Source organism: Sinohyriopsis cumingii, chromosome 5 (genome assembly GCF_028554795.1).
Source record: "Sinohyriopsis cumingii isolate HCF-2022 chromosome 5, ASM2855479v2, whole genome shotgun sequence".
Lineage (NCBI taxonomy): Eukaryota > Metazoa > Mollusca > Bivalvia > Unionida > Unionidae > Sinohyriopsis > Sinohyriopsis cumingii.
Genome location: NC_142965.1, coordinates 95,171,708 through 95,192,815, shown reverse-complemented (window position 1 = coordinate 95,192,815; position 21,108 = coordinate 95,171,708). Strand labels below are relative to the sequence as shown.

General features: G+C 33.2%; 1 protein-coding gene across 8 annotated transcripts in view; it reads right to left on the bottom strand.

The window, feature by feature from the left end:
• Nucleotides 1–2,354: 2,354 nt before the first annotated feature.
• The window catches only part of LOC149799802 (uncharacterized), a 42,868-nt gene continuing 24,114 nt past the window's right edge, over nt 2,355–21,108 (bottom strand). For 5 of the 8 annotated variants that reach the window (XM_089959200.1, XM_089959201.1, XM_089959199.1 and 2 more), the window contains exons 2-18: nt 20,024–20,113; nt 18,800–18,862; nt 18,153–18,215; nt 16,846–16,884; nt 15,616–15,666; nt 15,230–15,274; nt 14,048–14,092; nt 12,593–12,619; nt 11,758–11,850; nt 10,944–10,991; nt 10,137–10,263; nt 9,741–9,770; nt 8,109–8,441; nt 7,230–7,577; nt 5,697–6,044; nt 4,934–5,278; nt 2,355–4,581 (exon numbers count right to left, since the gene is read on the bottom strand). In XM_089959200.1, coding sequence (XP_089815326.1) covers nt 4,406–4,581; nt 4,934–5,278; nt 5,697–6,044; nt 7,230–7,577; nt 8,109–8,441; nt 9,741–9,770; nt 10,137–10,263; nt 10,944–10,991; nt 11,758–11,850; nt 12,593–12,619; nt 14,048–14,092; nt 15,230–15,274; nt 15,616–15,666; nt 16,846–16,884; nt 18,153–18,215; nt 18,800–18,862; nt 20,024–20,038 — 2,196 coding nt within the window. In that variant the 5' untranslated portion in view covers nt 20,039–20,113 and the 3' untranslated portion in view covers nt 2,355–4,405. Of the gene's footprint in view, nt 4,582–4,933; nt 5,279–5,696; nt 6,045–7,229; nt 7,578–8,108; nt 8,442–9,740; nt 9,771–10,136; nt 10,264–10,943; nt 10,992–11,757; nt 11,851–12,592; nt 12,620–14,047; nt 14,093–15,229; nt 15,275–15,615; nt 15,667–16,845; nt 18,216–18,799; nt 18,863–20,023; nt 20,114–21,108 lie in introns of those variants that run through there. The other 3 variants (XM_089959203.1, XM_089959204.1, XM_089959205.1) reach the window with 3 other exon arrangements.

The following is a 21,108-nucleotide window of genomic DNA, read 5'->3' as shown; positions in this document are numbered from 1 at the left end:
CCCCAGTGCCTGACTATATGCGATGTTACCAATGCGGTGTTGTGGATGACAGCTGGTTGGGAGGAGATACTGGGAGTTTGTCGGTTGGTTTCGAATATAGTTTGTTTTCTACCAGTCTTGTTGTTGTGTCCAGGAAAACGTGGTTTGAGTTGGAGACTTCTGCCGTCAATTTTACTGAACGATGGAAGTTGTTTGCCTTTGATATAAAATCATCCAGATTAAATGTTTCATGTTGCCACTTCATGTCTATATCATCGATGAAGCGTACCCCCTGGTACGGTCTAAGTTCCACCGATGTTAAAAGTTGACCAACCAGTTTAGGTAGAAAGAAAAGAAATTTATCATAGAGTCTTGACAAGATATTGCAACTTTGAATCGTTGGTATTGTGAACATTGTAGACAAACACCATGCACTTGCCACAGCGAGAATCGCATCTTTGCTAGCCAAGGTTTCGATATGATAACTTTGGCGGAACAAACATATCTTTTAGTGCTTTGTCGTAGCGATATCTATTGGATTTCATGAGTTACCTCTCTATGTATGCAATGTCAACTAACCAACAGCGTGTAACAACTGTGCATTCTATATCTGCCGGTAATGGTAAAAAACATTTACTTCAAAAGGGTACTTTTTAAGTTTTGCATCGAACGTATGACTACGTACCAGACGGATGCCATCATAGGTGTATTTGGGGGAAATTTATTTAAACAAACACGGACAGGCAGTGAAAAATTGCATATTTATCAGTCCCTTCAATTAGTGTTCTCCCCTTTCCTCGATCATGTAGTAACAGTGTTTATATTTGAACACCTTAATTTTGATTGGATCCTGTAGGTTCACAGACACGAAACACAGGAATATCTGCTCGATAGGCCAAGGTGTAGATAGCATTATCACATCGAAAACTTTTCTAGCAAAGATGCGAGAACCCAGGTTCTTGTAGGTAATTTGGTGTAATATTTTTAAGGTTTTTAAGGTTTCCTCAAGCCCAAATTCTTTTTCTCTCTCACTTCACATATTTCCGTGTAATTTTACTTCTTATGCGTGAGACAGAGGGGGGAGGAATAACAACTGATTTCGATAAAATTGTGTATCATGTTTAGTTAATTAATAACTAGGGATTATTAATATTATTATCTTACGTCCAATATGATTAATAATTGATACAATAATAATTTATGGTTATCAATGTGCCATGGGCGAACGACAATTTGATATACCATCAGTATTGGTATATCAAATTGCGTTTTATAAACATATAATTATTCTGTGGATTAACGCCATCTTTAGAGCAACAGAGATTATTTATGGTGTCCAGTATGAGGAAGAGCCTGGCAAAACCACTATCAACGAGAAGCTGCTGCCATCTTTCTCACTTATTCACATTAGCCGAGCCCCAGCCTCGGACAGAGGTGAGATGCCAGTGATCGGTTGAGCAGAGCGTTTTAGAACACTCGGCCATCCTGGGACCTTCAGATGCTTGAAAATGGTTTGGATGCGGATCATAAAATATAATGTAGAAAAGAATGAATTTGTTATTTAGGTTTCCTATAACGCGTGTATTCGTTAACGAATCGATGATATTACCAATTATATCAAATTATCTTTGGCGAATTCCAATAGTTCAATAATCATGTCTTATATTATCACAACGCAACCAATAATAATCTATACATCAATGCAAGAAATGTGTTAAAAACAAACTAAAAGGCTCTTCATTAATTCACTGATTTGACCACGTACACAATCTAACACATTATATGTAAAATCGAAATTTGTAAAGCATCGATATTCTACACTTAGTGTAAAATTTCGGATTTTCCTTATATCGATGTAGCCATGCAGCGTTTTATCGCACTGAATCAAAATCTAGAAAAAAACAATGCAAATCAAACGTTTTATTTTAACATATATAATGAAAAGAAGATATATTGTTGTTTAATATATACAAGGAGTCATTGGCTCACTCTTGACAATACAATGTTTCCAATTCACTTATTAAATATCTTCTTAAATATAATGCCCTCTCCCCTTAATAAATTGACTCCTTAAAAAAAAAAAAAAATATAGTTGTGCAAGAATTAAGAAATAGTTTGTCTTCATAGTTCCTTAGTAATTCGTGGGTAAGTGTAAATGACCGTTATAAGTTCTTATCCTAATCAGATTTCGCACATTATCTTAATTAGATATATGTACAGCCAAGGGACTTTGTCTTGCTTAAAACCGAGTTTAATAAGAACACAACCCATTAGAAACGAAAAGCAAAAACACTACAATGTATAGAAAAAGAGCAATAAAAAATGTATTATCTATAGACATGATAGCTAAAAGTGGGTGTTAGGAAAACAACAAATCTCATTTCACCTCTTTAATTCTTGCCACGGGGAAAATAAGCTCAGTCAATGCAACTAGGCATGTCTGGTGTTTTATAATAGGACGTACATTTGTTCAGATACAAAATGCAGAGCTATACATAATCGTTCTGAGTAAAATATTGCACGAGCTATAAAAAGTACAACGATATAGTTATTTATTTATTTATTCATTTTGGGACACAGGTAACATGGACTGTTATGTGTGACATAAAGAATATTTTTATGAGGTCCTTGCTAATGTGCAAAATAGTGAGCAAAACGTAACTAATCTCATCACAGTCTCACAATAGAACGTCTCAAAGACGCTACGGATATCTTTGAAACGAAGGTCCTTTAATCATTCGACAGTAGCATAGCCAACAACGATAAATGCACAAAAACAATTTATTGAGTGTGGTAAATTCTTCTCATAGTCTAAATATACCTCCCCGTTTGATTGTACCACTCTACCGAATTAAAATACTAAAAGCAATTCTGGGATAAAAGATGCACAGAATTGAGTCAGTTCATTCATTGATTTATAATTTCAGACCTGAGTATGTCCATGCGGATCTTTCATGTAGATTTAACAAGCGGTATGTTAGGGAATTATCAGGTAGTTACCAAATAGGAATATCTACGTGACACTGTTGTCTGACGAAAATAGACTTGTCCATAGTGTCAGCAATATGGCGTCGTGTTAATATGGAAACTGCATTAAGCCTCAAACGTGCAGACGATGCAATTTTAAGGCAACTCTCGTCACAGTTAGGTTAGAAATTATAAATTAATGAACAAATTGACTAAGTTATGTGCACTTTGTTCACATTAAAGATTTTCGTTATTGACATCGGTGGGGGATGGCGATTATAAACGTGAATTTGTGAAAAAGCAATAATATTTTCTATTTTCTTTATGCATAATGCACAATTCCGTGATCATACAGTTACTTCATAACTAGCCATACATACTGTGTCGCACTGAAAGAGAAAGACCATATCTTTCATTAAAGCAATGACAAAGGTTTTTATTATTTCCTAGTGCATCGAGGTCGCTTAATAATAAAAATATCATTTTTGAGTCCCCTTCACGAAAACAAATTATAAAAAAAATAATAAACTGTCCCTCAACGACACGTTTAATCAAAATAGTTTATATAACATACATGATATTGAAGTAATGTTTGCAGTTTAAATAATCCTGATTGTTATCGTGAATTTAAAAATAGATAAACAAAATCTAGCTAAAATCGTTTTTACAATTTAAAGTCACTTGTTTCTAAACTGATGTACAGCTTGTATGGTGCTCTAAACCATCAGATTTGTAGGATTTTGCCAGATATCAGTCTAATTTTCAAAACATATCACAATTAGTTCAAACTATTAAATTAGAGCTATTTAGCAGTTGCTTGGTTTAGTTCAAATAACGGTTATAAGAGATATTAACACAAAGAGGGAAATTTAAATATTTAGTAAATTCTGCATCAGCGATGTCATACCATTTCCAGTTCTGTAGAGAATACATGAAACAATTGAAATTTAAAGATAACCGACATTCAACTGTTTTAAATCATTGGTACTTGTTTTGACATTTCCACAATCCAAGCGAACCAAGATACAAACATTCCGCTTGCAACAACACATTCTCACAATTATACAATTGCAAAATTTCAAGCCTGTTCCATTAAAATTGCACAATGTACCATTGTGATCGATAGGAGGAGTCTTGACTTGTCCTGGATTTTTCATAGATAGATAGGTAGATAGATACAAGCATGTATGCATTAGAAAGAAATATACATAAGTGGTTACATACTTCAATGTATGCGTATGTTTTAATAAAAAAAGGCAGATATATTTATTCAGTTTCATAAAGTCTGATATAGTAGGAGACGACAAAGGCAAAATAAACACAAACACAAACTATAAAGCCAGTTAGTTGCAATGTCTTCGCCTGTATTATTTACGTGGACGTTCAGCGTATTTGCATGCCCTCTTTCAATGGCGCCGTTATGTTGTTTGGCTGGCAATACATCTGTTCTACTATGCTGTTATGAATATTCACACGTTCCGTCGCAGTTAGTTGGCCGTGGCTTAAAGACCAACGTTTCCTTGCAAAGTGCTTCCCAGGGTCTATATGGAGAGAGTTTGTCACATGCAATGAAGTATCTTCCACCCAATGGATGAGACATCTTACATCCAGGTGCTACATTTTTACAGATGCTGCCTGAATATATAAATGATGCGAAAATAGTTTTGTTTTGAATGCCTCTTTAAAATGCATTTTGTAAATTAAAATATAATGCTATGCTTTAAAAAGCCATGTTTTTATGAAAGTCTATTTTTTTAAAACAAATTCTTCACGATATTCACTTTGCAGAGAATATATATATCATATATGTATTTTGTTCAACATCTTCGTCGATACTTCGCAATGCTATTAAGTGAATACAAGCATAAATATGTGGCATTGAAATTAAGACTTATGATGATTTTAGACTTATCTGATATAGTCTTGTGTGAAACCATATAGAACTATCTGATAATATCATTCTTTGATCTGGCAAAGCAGTACTTACTAGGAATTACAAATATTGTCAGGTCACTTCGAAACGGGATCTCTGTTCCATTGTAGTGTGTGTAGTTGTATCCACAGTAGAAGGTCGTTCCGTTGATATCACTTGAGATATTGAACTCTGTCCACGTCAAGGAGCATGCGTAGCTCTCGTTGATATTTGCAATGCCCAATCTGATGTCCTTGCATTCAAAGGTTGTGTTCCTGTTAGGTAGGGTAAGACTGATATCACGCTTCTTGCAACCGATGTTTTTCACACTACAGGTCAAAGATAGATTGAACCCTTCTGCAAATCCTCCATAATCTCCATTTTCTTGTATAATAGCAGGATGTTCCAGAAATGCTAATTCTGCAAATACATTGAATTATTTATTAATTTGAACGATTGATAACGTGCTTTCAAGATAGCATCAAGCTTATTATTTATAACCCGCATGTGTGTATATCATTTTGCCACCATGTCCTCCACCTCTACAACCAGCATAGCCAAATCTATTGAGTTATGTATGCGGCATATGCTCGTTAATAAAACTTGGAAGCAGATCTCATTTTCATCGCGTCAAAAATTATCTTTGTTTTTCGCAGATAATGTGAACTGTGACAAACGTGAACATATAGAATTAAAATAAGTTCAAAACGTCATTCATGTCACATACAATCCTAAACGTTTTTCCTGTAATTATTGATATCATATATCAAAATTCTTCAAAATGTCCATAGCTAAAGTTTTCCCTATTGGTGAAGATGTATAGTAAATAAGCCAATACCGTCTATTGATATCGAGATATTTCGTATAGTTCTTTCACTGTTTCTGAACGCCGATATTTCGTAGAACCCTTCGTCAGTACACTGTACTCCTGCTCCTGACCAACTAAACTGGACATTAACCAATCCAGAAAAAAGATTTGCTTCAATTGTCAAAAAGTCTCTGAAATTTATTTTCTTGGTTTCCCCTTCTGGTAACTGTAATGGCTCTAACTTGGGTGGTTCGCGACCTGTCTGTGTTATGGTGAGATTTGACAAATCATTTGTTTCACCCATGCAAAAGCTACAGTTTTTTCTGACCTTGTCAGTCAGCTGCATCTCCCACATTGGCAGACACGATTCTGTGTATCCTGAGGAAAAGAAACATATTTGCTTTACAATATGATTTGTTGATTGGCAATACACGCTCTTCAACTTAGTTGTTTTGTTTTATGTCTGCAAGCAGAAAGCAAAATCAAGCTTTCCTGACAAACTTTAGTAGTGACTGTGTTTACGCAGTTGAAAAGGATTATTTATGATACATTTTACGTTTTAACTGGGGATACATTTTTAATATTCTACATAGACCATGACAGAAGTTATAGATGTTCCTGTCATAATGAATGCTAATGATTGCAAGGTAAATGGATTCATTTATACGTTAAACGTTGGTATTCGTATATGGAATCGAATACAACACCAGAAAGTACGAAGACAGACAAAACGTCTAAAGTAATCACGAATAATCCACTATTGTTTCTTATTTGTTAAGTCCATATATTGTGTTATGTAAGTCAGTATAAGTCAAAACAGCAGTATGCATAAGGTCGTGTTAATACGAGCTTATTATCCTATTTGGTTTACGTGTTAGTATAAACCTAATAAATTTATTTTATATGCTGGTATTATAATCGTGGTACCAATGTCAACTAGTGTTGCTATAATTAAAAACAATCTTCCTTTTTCCACCTGAATTCTCACAGCATTGATTTTGACCTAAAACTTTGCATCCATACGCCTTTCAATGTAAACGAATGTTTTTAGTATTGAAACTCGAATATCTCATAGTTTACTGATAATATTAAATTGAATTAATAATGCATTGTCTTTCCACATTTCTTAGTAAAATACGAACGAAACTAATTTTTCCATTTTAAATTGTTTGCAAAGACTCGAAGTCATGGAAAAACAATTTGCAAAAAGAAATTCTTGATTGCCGTATGTCATTGACAGTATGTTATACCGTGATATTATCTGTGTATTGTGTAATAACATATCTTAAAACTACGTATAAGTGACCGTGTAAAACAAACAAACCTTTGAAATCGTTTATAATGATGGTTTATGAAACAATCACTATCAGAAAGATCATAATATATACATAATTATTTTGCATTTTATTTTACAGCACTGCCACTAAATTATAATATAATATAGTGCTTTTCTATGTAACACAATTGAGCATTGTATTAATAGCTGGTTGTTCTGTATATTTTGATGTTATTCTAACGACTGATTTCCACAACTGTTGTGCATTTTAATACGGTAATACCCACCATTTACAGTAATAGTTACAGAAAAATTCTGGTCTATGCTCTCCGGAAGAAGCGAGACTTTGTACATCCCACCGTCAGAGCAAAATACACGTCGGTTCACAAGTTTGAAGATGACAACACCCAAAGCAAACTCCACTGTTGACACTATTCTCTCCTCCAGCCCATTTGTGGAGGATAAAGGAGTTAAGATATTAGGATCATTTCTTTCTGGCACGGGTACATAGCTGCCGTTTACTTCTCGAAACCATGTCATGTTCCAGGCGGCATTACCGACACACACAGAACAATTTATGAACTCAGTCGCATTCCATTTAAACTCAGCTGTTCGAGGACACGGTGTCATTGGTGCTAAACATTAGAATAGCATAAAAGAATAAATTGCATTTTTATGCAAAATGTATTATTATTATTATTATTATTATTATTATTAAACTATCATTGGTTTTATTTTTAAGTCTAAAAAGTGTTAATAATTTATATAAACAGTAATTCCTACGCATTTTTATTTCTATATAGGATAATTATTTTTTGGAAACGGTGTTCAGCCTCATATATGATAAGTTGTAAAGTCATTCTAGCTAATGCTGTATTGGATTAGAACGCTCCGTAAATTATAACATTCTAAAGGTGAGGAAGTAGAAACCTAATGTCATATTGCTTGACATATTTAAAGACAAACATTAGATAATTATAGGAAATAATGAGAGATGATAACCAGGTTTTGCTTCTCTCTATGACGTCTAAATCTACTTTTCTATCTTGCAGTCACACATGAACGTTTTAGCCTGGTATAATGAGACTCTAGAGTTTTAAAGGTCGGTTGTTCCGTCTACATAATTACAATTATACAGTAAGTAATATAAACAAGTCTATGATTACCGGTTACTTCCAGTTCAAGATTAACAATAAGCACTCCAGAGACATTAATAGAGATATTTCCATGGTCATGGCACTGTGTTCCCTGTATTTCTATTGTGATGACAATCACACCATCACTTTGTGTAAGCATTGCGTATACTCGTCCTGGTTTGATGCTGACAGTGTTAGGCGTATTAACATTGGCTACTTGCAAAAGTCTTTCGTCTTGATTCCTAACCCTGGTTCTGTATAAGTCCACATAAATGGTGGAGTCGTTGGGAAGCGTTGGAAGAACATATTTGATCGTAACATTTTCGCCCATCGTTAAATTGTATTTCAAGGGAAAACCGAAAGCTGAAAAGAAAGCTAAATATATCACGAAACAGATAATCGTCTTTCCCTGTCATAAAAAGACACACGCACATCCAGACTCGTACACACACTTTTTAAATATATTTTTACATAAGCAAACGCAGAAGGATAGACCGGCAGAACGCCCAACACTATAAAAGAAACGTTTAGGCAGATACGTGTGTGTATTTATAAAGGGACAGATAGATCAATGGACATATTGATATTCCAATTGATGCATAAATAGACAATTATATGGACGATCGATCGTCAACCAGCCTATACACAAACAGCATATATAGGGACACAAATGAATCTCACAATTGGTATGAAACTAAGCCATAACCCCAGTTTATGATTTCAGCATTTGTCTCAGGTTTCTAAATCGCCATATTAATTCGCTCATTTTGTAATAACGTGGATGAACTCAAATGATGATATGCATATATATATATATATATATATATATATATATATATATATATATATATATATATATATATATATATATATATATATCTTATTGTGTGTGTGTATGTGTGTGTGTGTGTGTATGGGTGTATGTCGTCTTTCTCAATTGGCATTAGAACCATTTCAAACTAGACAAAATACAATATCTACCAAAAGATGCAGCCTGGTCTGGGGAATAGCTAATGCACTATATTGCTCTCTTCTGTAACTGAATTAGAAATATAATATGCAGTTTGTTCATTTTTCAAGGCATGTTATAAACAGACAAAATATCAATGGACATTTAACGCTTTACATTGTCATTAGTAACCTTGATCACTGTACTAACAAGGTTCTTAGTGAATTGATTTTTTTCTACTTCAAATTCACATTTAAAACTGATACTCTAGTGCAATTTGTTGTTTGAGAGGAGATGTATTTTCCTGTTTTTGTTTATTGTTTTCGGGGTAGGGTGCGTTTCTTCTTTAAATCCAGTCATCTACTATGCAGTATGTCTAGATACAATTATTTACAAATTTTGTTCAATAATCACCATGCCAGAAACAAAGCAAATATAAGACAATTAACATGACGTGCCAGTTTAAAACAAAAGGTAATTTCATTGGTTAATTATATTTCATTTTTAATGTGTCTTTACTAATAACGATGACAACGGTTTTGCTTTGTTAGAAACGTATGCAAAATAAAAATAGGTATATGCTGTGGTAGCGAGAAAAATCAGTAATGGTAATCATTTGACTTTAACAAACTGTTGTACATATGTAATATAAAAGACATATTTTTTCACAATCACGTATCTAATTGCTACATAGTAATTCATCGGTTACTCACAACATGTGGGTTTAGGCAATACAGGACAAACTGAAAATATAAATAATAGCATTTATGATATATTCGTGGCACATTGGCAGGCACAATAATATGGGGTTAAAAGAGAACACGTTCTCTATTAAGTGTAAACTAAATTGGATTTGAATTTGTTGTGGTCTCTACACATCAGTGTTTACTTGCAACTTTATCATATTTATATGACACTATTTTCACCGAACTTACGATGGGACAAATAATATAGCCTTAATAAATATATATTCCAAACTGTTTATTATTTTCTTTTCTGAGTTTGGTTAGGTTATATATGATATTTGTGGCAATGAAATTATCACATACAGATTTTGATTATCGCGGATAGGCGCTACAGTATTATACTATTTACATTCCATAGCATACCTTTTCCATTCAAAATGCCAAACAACGTCAATAGGAACAAGCAGAGCACCACAACAAAGAGACAAGCCAAGATGGCGATGCATATTTTCATCATGAGTTGGCTTCTTTTCAGTTGATTTCGCTTTTCCTTTGTAAAGGTGAAATCATTTAAATAGTCTAATGCGCTACAATAGTCCCATATCAATACATACATACATACATACATACATATATATATATATATATATATATATATATATATATATATATATATATATATATATATATATATATATATATATATATATATATATATAAACACCATGAGCAGAAAATGAGCAGGAATTAGGTATCGCATTTGTTTAATCGCAATATCAAAAGAGTCAAGGGCCTAGTACAGTTTGTTCTGTTAATTTTCCCTCTACATTGATAGACAATATTGGCTAAAGTAGACAAACTTAAATATTGGCAGCTTAAATACAAACAATTATATCGTAGAATCGTTTGCATTTATACAAAAAGGCAAGGTCTACATACGTCTGTGCTAGTACAACATAGGTATATTTACATATTTACAAAGTCCATTTGACAGAAGACATCACTGAATGCTTGTAATATTTAAAGTTAAAATCATTAGTCATCTCATAGCATAAAGTTTCTAACATATGTATCTCTTTTAATGTCTCCATTATGGGTAAAAATGAATATAAATATTGTTGATACTCATACTTTCTACATACCATTCAACCCGATAGATGAAATTTAGACAAATAAAAATATGCCATACGTTATAAACAATTATTGGCAGGTATAATAAATCTAGTTTACCTTTGTAATGCAGGTTACAATTTTCGTTGTAGGATGGGGCACTTGATTCTAAATTAAATAAAATGAACGCAGTAATGTAGTCTTAATCTCGCTACTTATATAAAAGATATAACTTGAGACATTATTGTATAACGTTATTGATAGCAACTAGCATCACTATGTCTGTACTCTTTTGCACCATGTGTTTCATCAGTGACAAGATTAGATTAAGGTTCGAAATTTATCCTGGTTTCAACAGTATCATAGATTTTAACTTTCAGGTGATTACTAATCCTCCGCCACTCACATTCTACAAACTAAAATATTTTTACGTCCTTGCTTGGTTTAGATGCAATCAACCATATAATCACGGATGTTTTTATAGTTATATATTATTCAAGGCATTAAAACATGGTGTTGCTTTTGCTTTGGGTTTAAAGCTATTTTTAGCACATGAGATTTAGTATATGGCGGACAGTATATCTGGTGGAGGAAAAAACCCGGATAAATCCAAGGAAATACAACCGACCCACTAGAAGCTACAGGAAAGTTTTCTCGCATGCCCATGCTGGCCCAGCCTGACATTCGGACCCACACAGAATGACTGCGATATCGGTGATGTGGACCATCAGTCAACCAGGACATCACAGCGTCACCCCTCTGGTACTCCTGGTACTGTTACCACTAATATTATCACCAATATTCTTACAGCAAGAAAAACATAAAATATATCCGCCACTGGTATTAGTACAGATACTATTGAATGCATGTGGGTGAATAGTGTATTACCATATTATTGATCTAAAAACAATGTAACAAAGACAGTTATTTTTACCTTGATAGAACGTCTTGGCCCATCATCAAGAAGTTTGAGATAGCCGTGCATGTCACAAAGTTCGCCCTTTTTATTAAAGTGTAAGGTTATTTCCTGTTGAGTGAAATGCATATTACGTTATTATATATTGACGTCTTTCAGGACATAAATACTTTGTTCTTGCATTTAATAGGGTTATTTACATTTTAAGAATTAATGAAATGCACAAGTACCAAATTAATTTTACATATATATTCCGTAATAAACACAATTTTTTAAAAGCTATGCATTTAATTTTATTCGTGTTTTGACAATGACATGCCCATGGAAGACAGTATTTGTAGTATTTGCCTAGATCTTCTCATTTTCTAGAGATGTTTTATATATTCATCTTAAAAGTGAATTGATTGAAAATAATTTTTGCTATTCATGAAAATGTGGAGTAGAGCAAGCTGAATAATGCATTTGCGTCTTTCGACATATATTTTATCGGAACAATATATAGTTGCAGATTAAAAATTCACCATGAGTATCATACATCATTTTTGCAATGAATTTTTCATCTTCTGAAACAATAGTCATTCTGTAAAGTCTAGATCTTACCTATTTTGGAAGTGGAATGAAGCTTCTAGAGAGATATTTTCTCTGACGAGACATAAATTAAAACATTATTAAGCTTTAATATACATAATAATTGTATTGTATAATACAAATAAATATTTCACTTGTTCGAAACAAAGAAAAAGAACTTTACACAATAATTTTATTTTAAGTACGCGATGTTAAGCGATTAAGGTTCAATTCACATTTAGAATGTTTATAATACTGTAAAAAACTAAAATATACTAATACTTACATCCTCTTTGAGGTATTTGTCACCGGTCTGAGATTTAAAAAAATACAGACAGATTAATATAAATATGCGTGCGAGGCATTTGCATAATTTGCCAAGGCCCATCGTCGCTGATACATAGATCTCTCTCTCTCTCTCTCTCTCTCTGTCTCTGTCTCTCTCTCTCTCTCTCTCTCTCTCTCTCTATATATATATATATATATATATATATATATATATATATATATATATATTGTTACAAGCCAGGGGTTTTTACTTCACCGAGCGGTTATCTTATCAAACCCTGGCGCGATTCCCGCTAGAAGTCATACGTTTACCCCAAATTTCCAAAGACTTCTATACAGCTTCATTTGTAAATTAGAATGCACAACGTGTCCGTTTTAAATGTAAGTTTTACTCAGCTTAATGCAAGACCACAGATAAAACAACCTGCCAAAAATCTATCAGCCGCACGTCTGCATGGTTTCTTTTCATCATGTTTCCGTACCGACAGCCGTTCACGCTGTGGAAACTATACGAGTAACCCCTAACACTGGTATCTTTTTTAACTCCGCCACCTTAGACCAGTCAATGTATGCTTTCCAGGCCCATTTCGCCAATAAAACTGCACCACATTTGCCACCATGGCGACATAAACGGTATCTGCTGAGTCCCATCTTATTTATTCCTTTGTGTAATTTACCGGTTTCCTACTGTAAATACTGCCACAACAGTCAAACCACTAATGGACACAACTAGATTTTAATATGGACTATTTTACTCCAAGGGCATTAATTCGGTTTTGGCCTGAATTCACTACTAGTGACCCATGGCATCATGGAAACCCACTAACACTTCACTCCGTGACGTTTGCTCCTAGTAATTGGCTAATTATTTGTGGCTAAGGATATTTCCATTGCGCCGAATTCCAATAATGACGCAAGTAATCACACAAATCTAAGAATTCCTTAAAACGGGGCGCAATAACTAAATGCGCATTCTCCAACTTTATATATATATATATATATATATATATATATATATATATATATATATATATATATATATATATATATACCTCTGTGTGTGTGTGTGTGTGTGTGCTTGTGGCATTTAGGTACATTTCATCATTAAGAATTACAAATCAATTAAAAGGAAAATGTCTTGATCCAGAAGTTGAAGTAAAACCAAGGAACAAATGTATCTCCAAATTAAAGGTTTTAGTTATTACTTGAGGAAATTACAATCCCCTTTGAGCTATTAAGCGTCTTTGATACTATATGTTGGCGAGATATCACGCACGATAATTAGTGATGACTGTAATTGTATCACGCAGTTTATCATCATCATCGTCGTCGTCTCTGTCATCATCACCATTATCCCAATATTTCGAAGTCTAATACAGTCACTTTAGCAGTGATACTCGTACTTTCTCTCTATATATGATTATGATTCATTCAATGACCATAACTAACGTACCTGAGGCACAATAGTCAAGTATCCATCTTTTTCATCACCGTCAGCCTGAAATCCGATAGTAACGATAACAAACTGTGCAAATAAGCACACAATATAACAATGATATAGAAATGGTCCAGAAAAACAGAGTAGGACAAATAGACTAGGGACCTAATGTAAACTGTAATTTCAATGTAATCGTCATATGGATATGTGCCGATATTTATTCTTAAATATTTTAGACCACTTATAAGATACACCTGCTGTCACCATAAATGTTGGGTCTGTAGAGTTTCAGTTCTTGTAGGTTTATACGATTCATACGATCAATTAAGATTAGTATAAAAATTTTGTACATACGTGTATATATGGAGGTTGCAGTCTTGAAAATAAAACTGTTTTGTTGCTTAATCTTTAAACATGTGTCATCTTGTCTCATTCCGTAACTGTTATATCTTGTACTGATTTTAGCAAACCTAAATCTAGATGCTCTATTTCAGAACCCTGATTATATTTTCTAAGCCTTAACAAATTTTCAAACAATGACAAAATACGGCATAAATATGTTTTAGTTCCCAAAGGCAAATGGAAAACGCTTGTTTTTATCCAAAATAAACATTCATGATCGATAATACATGGTAATTTCAATAATTATTTAACCGTCATGTAATTAAAGAACATTGATCAAGTTTTAAACAATTGACAAGAGTAAACAGTTCATTTCATTTCAATATCCAACATTAATACTTATTCATTGTACCAATATAATGCCACGTAGACTTTTCATTTATTAGTGTCAACATGGACCTCGCGTCCTCAAAATCTTCAACAAATTCATTGTACGAGTCAACCTCAACAAAGATATCTTATCCTCACAATATCCAACATAAACACTTATTTACTGTACGAGTCAAAAGCCACGTAGACTTCTTTTGGATTAGTGTCAACAATCAAAGCTGATTTGCTGTATTATTGAGGAAGCATTGTTTAATTTTGTATGTTCATACAATTTGAGCTTGATAAAATTAGGTAAACTAAAAGTCAAACTTTAATTTTAGAAATGGCCTTTAGGTTATTGCTAGTCATCCATAATCACCTATAATGTATTTTATACGTATACTATGAAACGAGAGCACTATTCCAAGTATGAATTATCTGGAAATTATTAATTATTTCTTCATTAATACCGCCGGCGATACTTACCTTTATAACTTGGTAAACTTCGAAGTATCCATCTGAGTCTTTTGACTGCGAAAAAAATGTATATATATATATATATATATATATATATATATATATATATATATATATATATATATATATATATTAGTTTACATTATCGAATATCCAATAAATATATCTAGAGAAATCATATAAATTGAAACTTCCTTTCAGTGAAACCGACTTGCAGTTTATGTTATTAATATTGATGATCATTGTGGAATATATGAACAATGTTGACGAAGATAATAATGATAATAATAATAATGGTATAAGCAATTACGGTTTGCTACAATAAAATATTTCGAATGCCATTACATAAAACTTTTATCTTTGAATCCCCGTCTGTACTAAATATGTGTACTTACACTGTCCTCGCTTTGGCAAACAGCTTGAAACTGGAGATGAGTAGCTCTAGCCTAAACAAATTAGAAACTTTCATAAAAAGGGATCTATCTTACTCTCTTTCTCTCTCTCTCTCTCTCTCTCTCTCTCTCTCTCTCTCTCTATATATATATATATATATATATATATATATATATATATATATATATATATATATGCTTCGATATGCATTGTCATTCAATTGTTCAGGGATTTTTTTTTTGCAGTAGTAAGGCACGTATTCCAGCTATACTGAGCTTAGGAATAATGGATGGGTTTTTGTTCCTTCAGGTAGAATGTCGACCAGCATGATGGCATTTTATTTTTCTGTAATGTTATGCAGAAATAAGAAAAGCGATACACCAAAATGTACGTAAGATGTGAGAGAGCTGGACTTGAATAGCAAATAAATTTGTCACATACATACCACTCCAACTGATGTCGTACAATATCAAATATACTTAAAGTACCAAACGTTTCACATATTATCCCCTCCTGAAATTACTATGCGTTCATTATAATAATATATGGTACATAAATAGAGTTGCGGCATCAACATGCTAGAATTTTAGCGACGAATTAGCATGATATTCAGCGGTCCAATACAAGTTTACAGCATGACTTCTTAAACCACATGCATCAACTGAAGGATACCTGATATGTGTTCGCAGATTAAATGGCCCTAATTATGGGTTAAAGATAAATCTGCTCGAGTAAGGTCATGTTCATTAACTTCAAAACAATCCCAAGAATAAAGAAAGCAAAAAGAAACCGCTTGAATCAATGAAAGGAAATTCTTGTCAAAGATGTGCTTGAGTCGTATTTATAAAGTGTCTCAGTCAAAGTTAATCCGATGTTCGTGTGACAGTGTTTCTTTTAATTCTGTCCTACTCTTGTTTGAATAATGTGACAAGTGTTATATGAATATGTCTATGAAGCCAGTCTGTGTATTCATAAAGACAGGAGCAGTGACACATAACTAAACGTCTTCTCTAGATTTGAGGCAAAACTTATTTCCATTTGAATATGCGGAGGCGGATAAATAAATAAACAGGTGAATGGATGAATGGATGGATGGATAAACGGATCGACAGACTGATATATATCGGATTAGACGCTTTAGATAACCTTTATTTCATTTACATATATTCCAGAATATGTCAAAACAGATTCACAAGATTTATTATTATCTAATTAGAGATCATGATACTCACACCATATACATCTATATATGATCTGCCAGAGTTCCCAATCTGATTCCAAAAGAAACAAAAGAGACAAAATATTCAAATATAAAGACAGCCATTGGATGACAATGCGATGATTAGCACGTAATAACTTATATTCTTTATATGTTTTGCTTCTCTATGCATATACAGTTTTAATGTGTATGCCATTGTTAGATTGACAATTTAACGTAATGTTTGAACGTGTTAGAATAATAACTAGAAAATGTACAAAAGTATGAAGATACTAATAATAACATGAGCCAACGAATTACATCGTCGCTAAATTGGAGACCGAATTAATATTTTTGATGGATAAGCATTGGTCAATAAATAGACATATAGATGAATGGATAGATGAAACGATATATAAATACATGAACAGAATGATATCAGAAACGACGCTGTATAAAATTGTGTCTGACTGAAATATATTTCAGAAGATAAAAAAGATATTTATAAGTATTCTGAGTAGCAATAAAGCTACTCACTTCTTATACATACCTATAGAATTCGATAGATTTTCCACCCTGATTCTCAATGGAAGCTAGCATATTTGAAAAGCAGACCAGTAAAAGCATGGCAAATGATCATCGGCGTGGAATATTACCTCTTGAGAACATATTTTATACTTACGTCTATATAACTTCTATTTGAAAATCCCAAATATACATTTCCATTTAAACATCGGTTTTGAAGGTATGAATTACAGCTCTTAAATTTCGAAATATGCGAATATGGAAAATCTGGTCTGAAATTGTTAGATGTCTTGGCGAATTTGATGAAATCATAATAGCTTGGCAATACACAAACACATGTGTTCTGATCTCCTTATAGTTTGAATTAAAAAGACTCTAACCTGAATGATAAATTATTTATTGGTATTTGTCAAATATTATGTTAGTATTATCAAGTATTCTCTTGTAAGATCAGGCATAGCACTTTCTGTTGTGTTTAATGTATATTTGTCATTCTCCCTCTCTTCGCACACACGCACACACACTCATATATATATATTGCTTCGTTTGATATTTGTCATTCTCTCTCTCTCTCTCTCTCTCTCTCTCTGCACACACACACACACACACACACACACACATATATAAATTCTTTCTGTAGAAATCCACGGTAATTATCAAAATTCTGAATTGATCATGTAGAAAAGAAGGCAATGAACGAAAGAGGAAGTTAAAACAAAATCGGATATATATAAATATTTTCTGCGTGTCTTGAGATTTCAACTTAAAGAGACTTTTACTAGTACGGTATAAATGGTATGTTTTAATGACGCTTACAACCTCTGAAATTGAAGATGAGCTTCCATAGCCTGAGGTAAGTGAACCATCCCTCTTAATGATCTGAAAAAGAAAGGCAAAATAAATATATGTGTGCACAAAATGTATGTGGTTATAATATGTAATCATGATTTGTTTTTATATGAACTAACACCATTAGAGTATTATACATTTTTTTATCGAATTAAAATACATATGCTTATAATCTTCATTTCAAGATATTTGTTTGAATCTTATTAAAATGAATTGACTATATAAAATCCGTTTATCTGCATTGTTATTTGTGTACCAGGGGACTGCATTGTAGACAATTTTAGTGTTAGTCAGATTCATAATACAAGTACATTGTTTTCATTCTGGTCTAAACTCCTTACGACTACTTTGGATTTTTCCTTTCTTGAAATGTTGATAATGAAACCTTCGCCACTCTTCGCTGTGATTAAAAACACTAATTGTAACTCATTAATGCTATTTTAATTTCCATGCAGAAAGTTGTATTCAGTGAGGAATTAAAATAAATGGGTACAATTTATATAAAGCGTATATATATATATATATATATATATATATATATATATATATATATATATATATATATATATATGATGCATAACGTTAATGCTCATTACGTAAAGTAGACAGCTTACCCCTCTGCTATGAAACATTACATAGGCAGATCCATTAGAGGCCACAGCCGATTCATCTATTATCTATCAAAAAAGCAGTGAAACCATAGCGTTAGTTGTATCGGTGTACTATACCTTTATCACATAAATGCAAGTGACACTACAGAAGTATAGATGTTACTCCAGAAAATAAACTAGGAAAATTCATGAATATGCGTTTGGTCTTTCAAATTATTGAAGATTAGGCTAAGAATAAAAAATTGAAATAGTTTACATGAAATGTACTTTGTGTATAAGCAAATAGTCAAGAAGGATCACATGATATAAAATAAAGCAAAACATCAAGCAACCCGTCATCTTTCTCTAAAGTATGTTACTTAGAATTCCCAGTTCTGATTTTATCGTGCCACACTCACTGTAAAAGAAACCTAATGACTGAGTGCAACCAAAAGTTTATTCAAACGAATTATCGATAATATCAAAAGATTACTTATCCATTTAAATTACATTTCTGAGTACAGGTTGTGGGAGGAGTTCGATTGGATACACTATTTAGATAGCAGTATTGCAATGGCCATCAGTGCTCGTTGTTTCTCCCTAACACCAGGGCCGTCTTAATAACATTGTAGGCTCTGGGCAAAGCAATGCACTAGGGGCCCCCTACCGGCCCTACCCACCCACAGGAATTAAAGTCTGGAAGCGTGAGGCCCTGGGCAACTGCCCAGTGTGCCCATGCCTTAAGACCGCACTGCCTAACACTAGTATACACGGTAGACTATAGGCTAGTTTGCTACATCTGCATTGGTGATAGGTATCAGTAGCATGCATCTTGCTCGCTGTATTTGTAATTAGCTAGAAAGATAAAGAACAAATTCTTGAAGAACCTGTCGTTTTGAGCATTCACTAAATAATCTTATATACGCGCGTGTAACTCGGATCCAGCTCCATACTACGCATGCTCAGATTTGCCGTCGCGTATATCGCCTTCTTATTTTGATATATGTAGTAGGTTTGGGGAAAAAAGTACAGCAAACTACACCGACCTTGTTCTGTCATCGTATGATGCGATGGCAGACCAACGTTAAGGATCCTCCCATTTCGACCCTACGTATACAATTTGAGGGACAAACGATGTACTCATCTGAAAGATGATATTGTTCACTTTCAAAACTAAACGTGTTCTTTGGGCTTTGATAATTATTATTCAAATGATTGTGAAGTAGTATACAATGATTGTGAACTTACCTGGTCTCCTATCATTGCAAAAAAGTCGCTTTTATTCGGAAATTAAACCACGTGTTTTCATTTAAATCATCACTTCTGGATTTCACTCTACTGAAATTATAGCAAAATATAAGAATATATTTAATAATAATAATAATAATAATAACAATAATAATGATAATTTTTATTCGTATTATAGGCAACCGGTCTAATCATACATACAATTATAGTACGAGGTACACCGTTTCATGGTAACAATATGCATATGGTATAACATTACTATCTACATCAACTTTCCAGTTTGAGGCATATACAGCAACTAATATAAAAGAAAAACACGTTTGCATTATACAATCGTGCAGAAACTTAATTAAAAAAGATGATGTATTGCATTACAATTTGGTTAGTTCCCATTGCAACTATTGCCACTAATATCATTATATCGCCGCCAATTTGAAATGATTGGCAGTACAATAATGATCATCGATATTGCTTCTCAGTTAGTCTTGCTATGCATTGGAGACGCGTCCTGGTTTCGTATTAGGGAAATCAGAGATGTTGCGGTTTATAACAAAGCGTATAAACAGAGAATCCCACTACTATTGCCAAGAAAGTTCGCCAGTATAATGCAGTGAGTGGTTCTTTGTTGGAAAATCAATTACAGTGTGCCTCAAGTGACTAGAGGTTTAACGACACAAGGACGACAACTCAGTGGTAGCTTTGGTACATTGATAAAAAGAAAGGATAGGACAGAATTACCCGAGGAGCCAGCAAAGGACAAAATATAAGGTTTATTCTTTTGGACGAGATTGCTAATAAAAACATCATGTAGCACAATGACAACGTGATAAATAAACTTTGCAGCTGAAGGTCGAATGCGTACGTAGTAAACCTAAGAGACTGAAATATAAATAAAGAAAATACAATACGGCAAGAGGTAAGGTGTATGATCTCTACGTGCAGGCTGAGGGTACGTTAAAAGGCATTGAGCACTCTTTATGTTTTATAAATATCTTGCAGTTTTAGAGCTAATTTAACATCTGAATGTTTTATTAAAGCCTGGTATCAAAGCCATTGTAATTAAGTCATATCTCTCTTCACAAAAT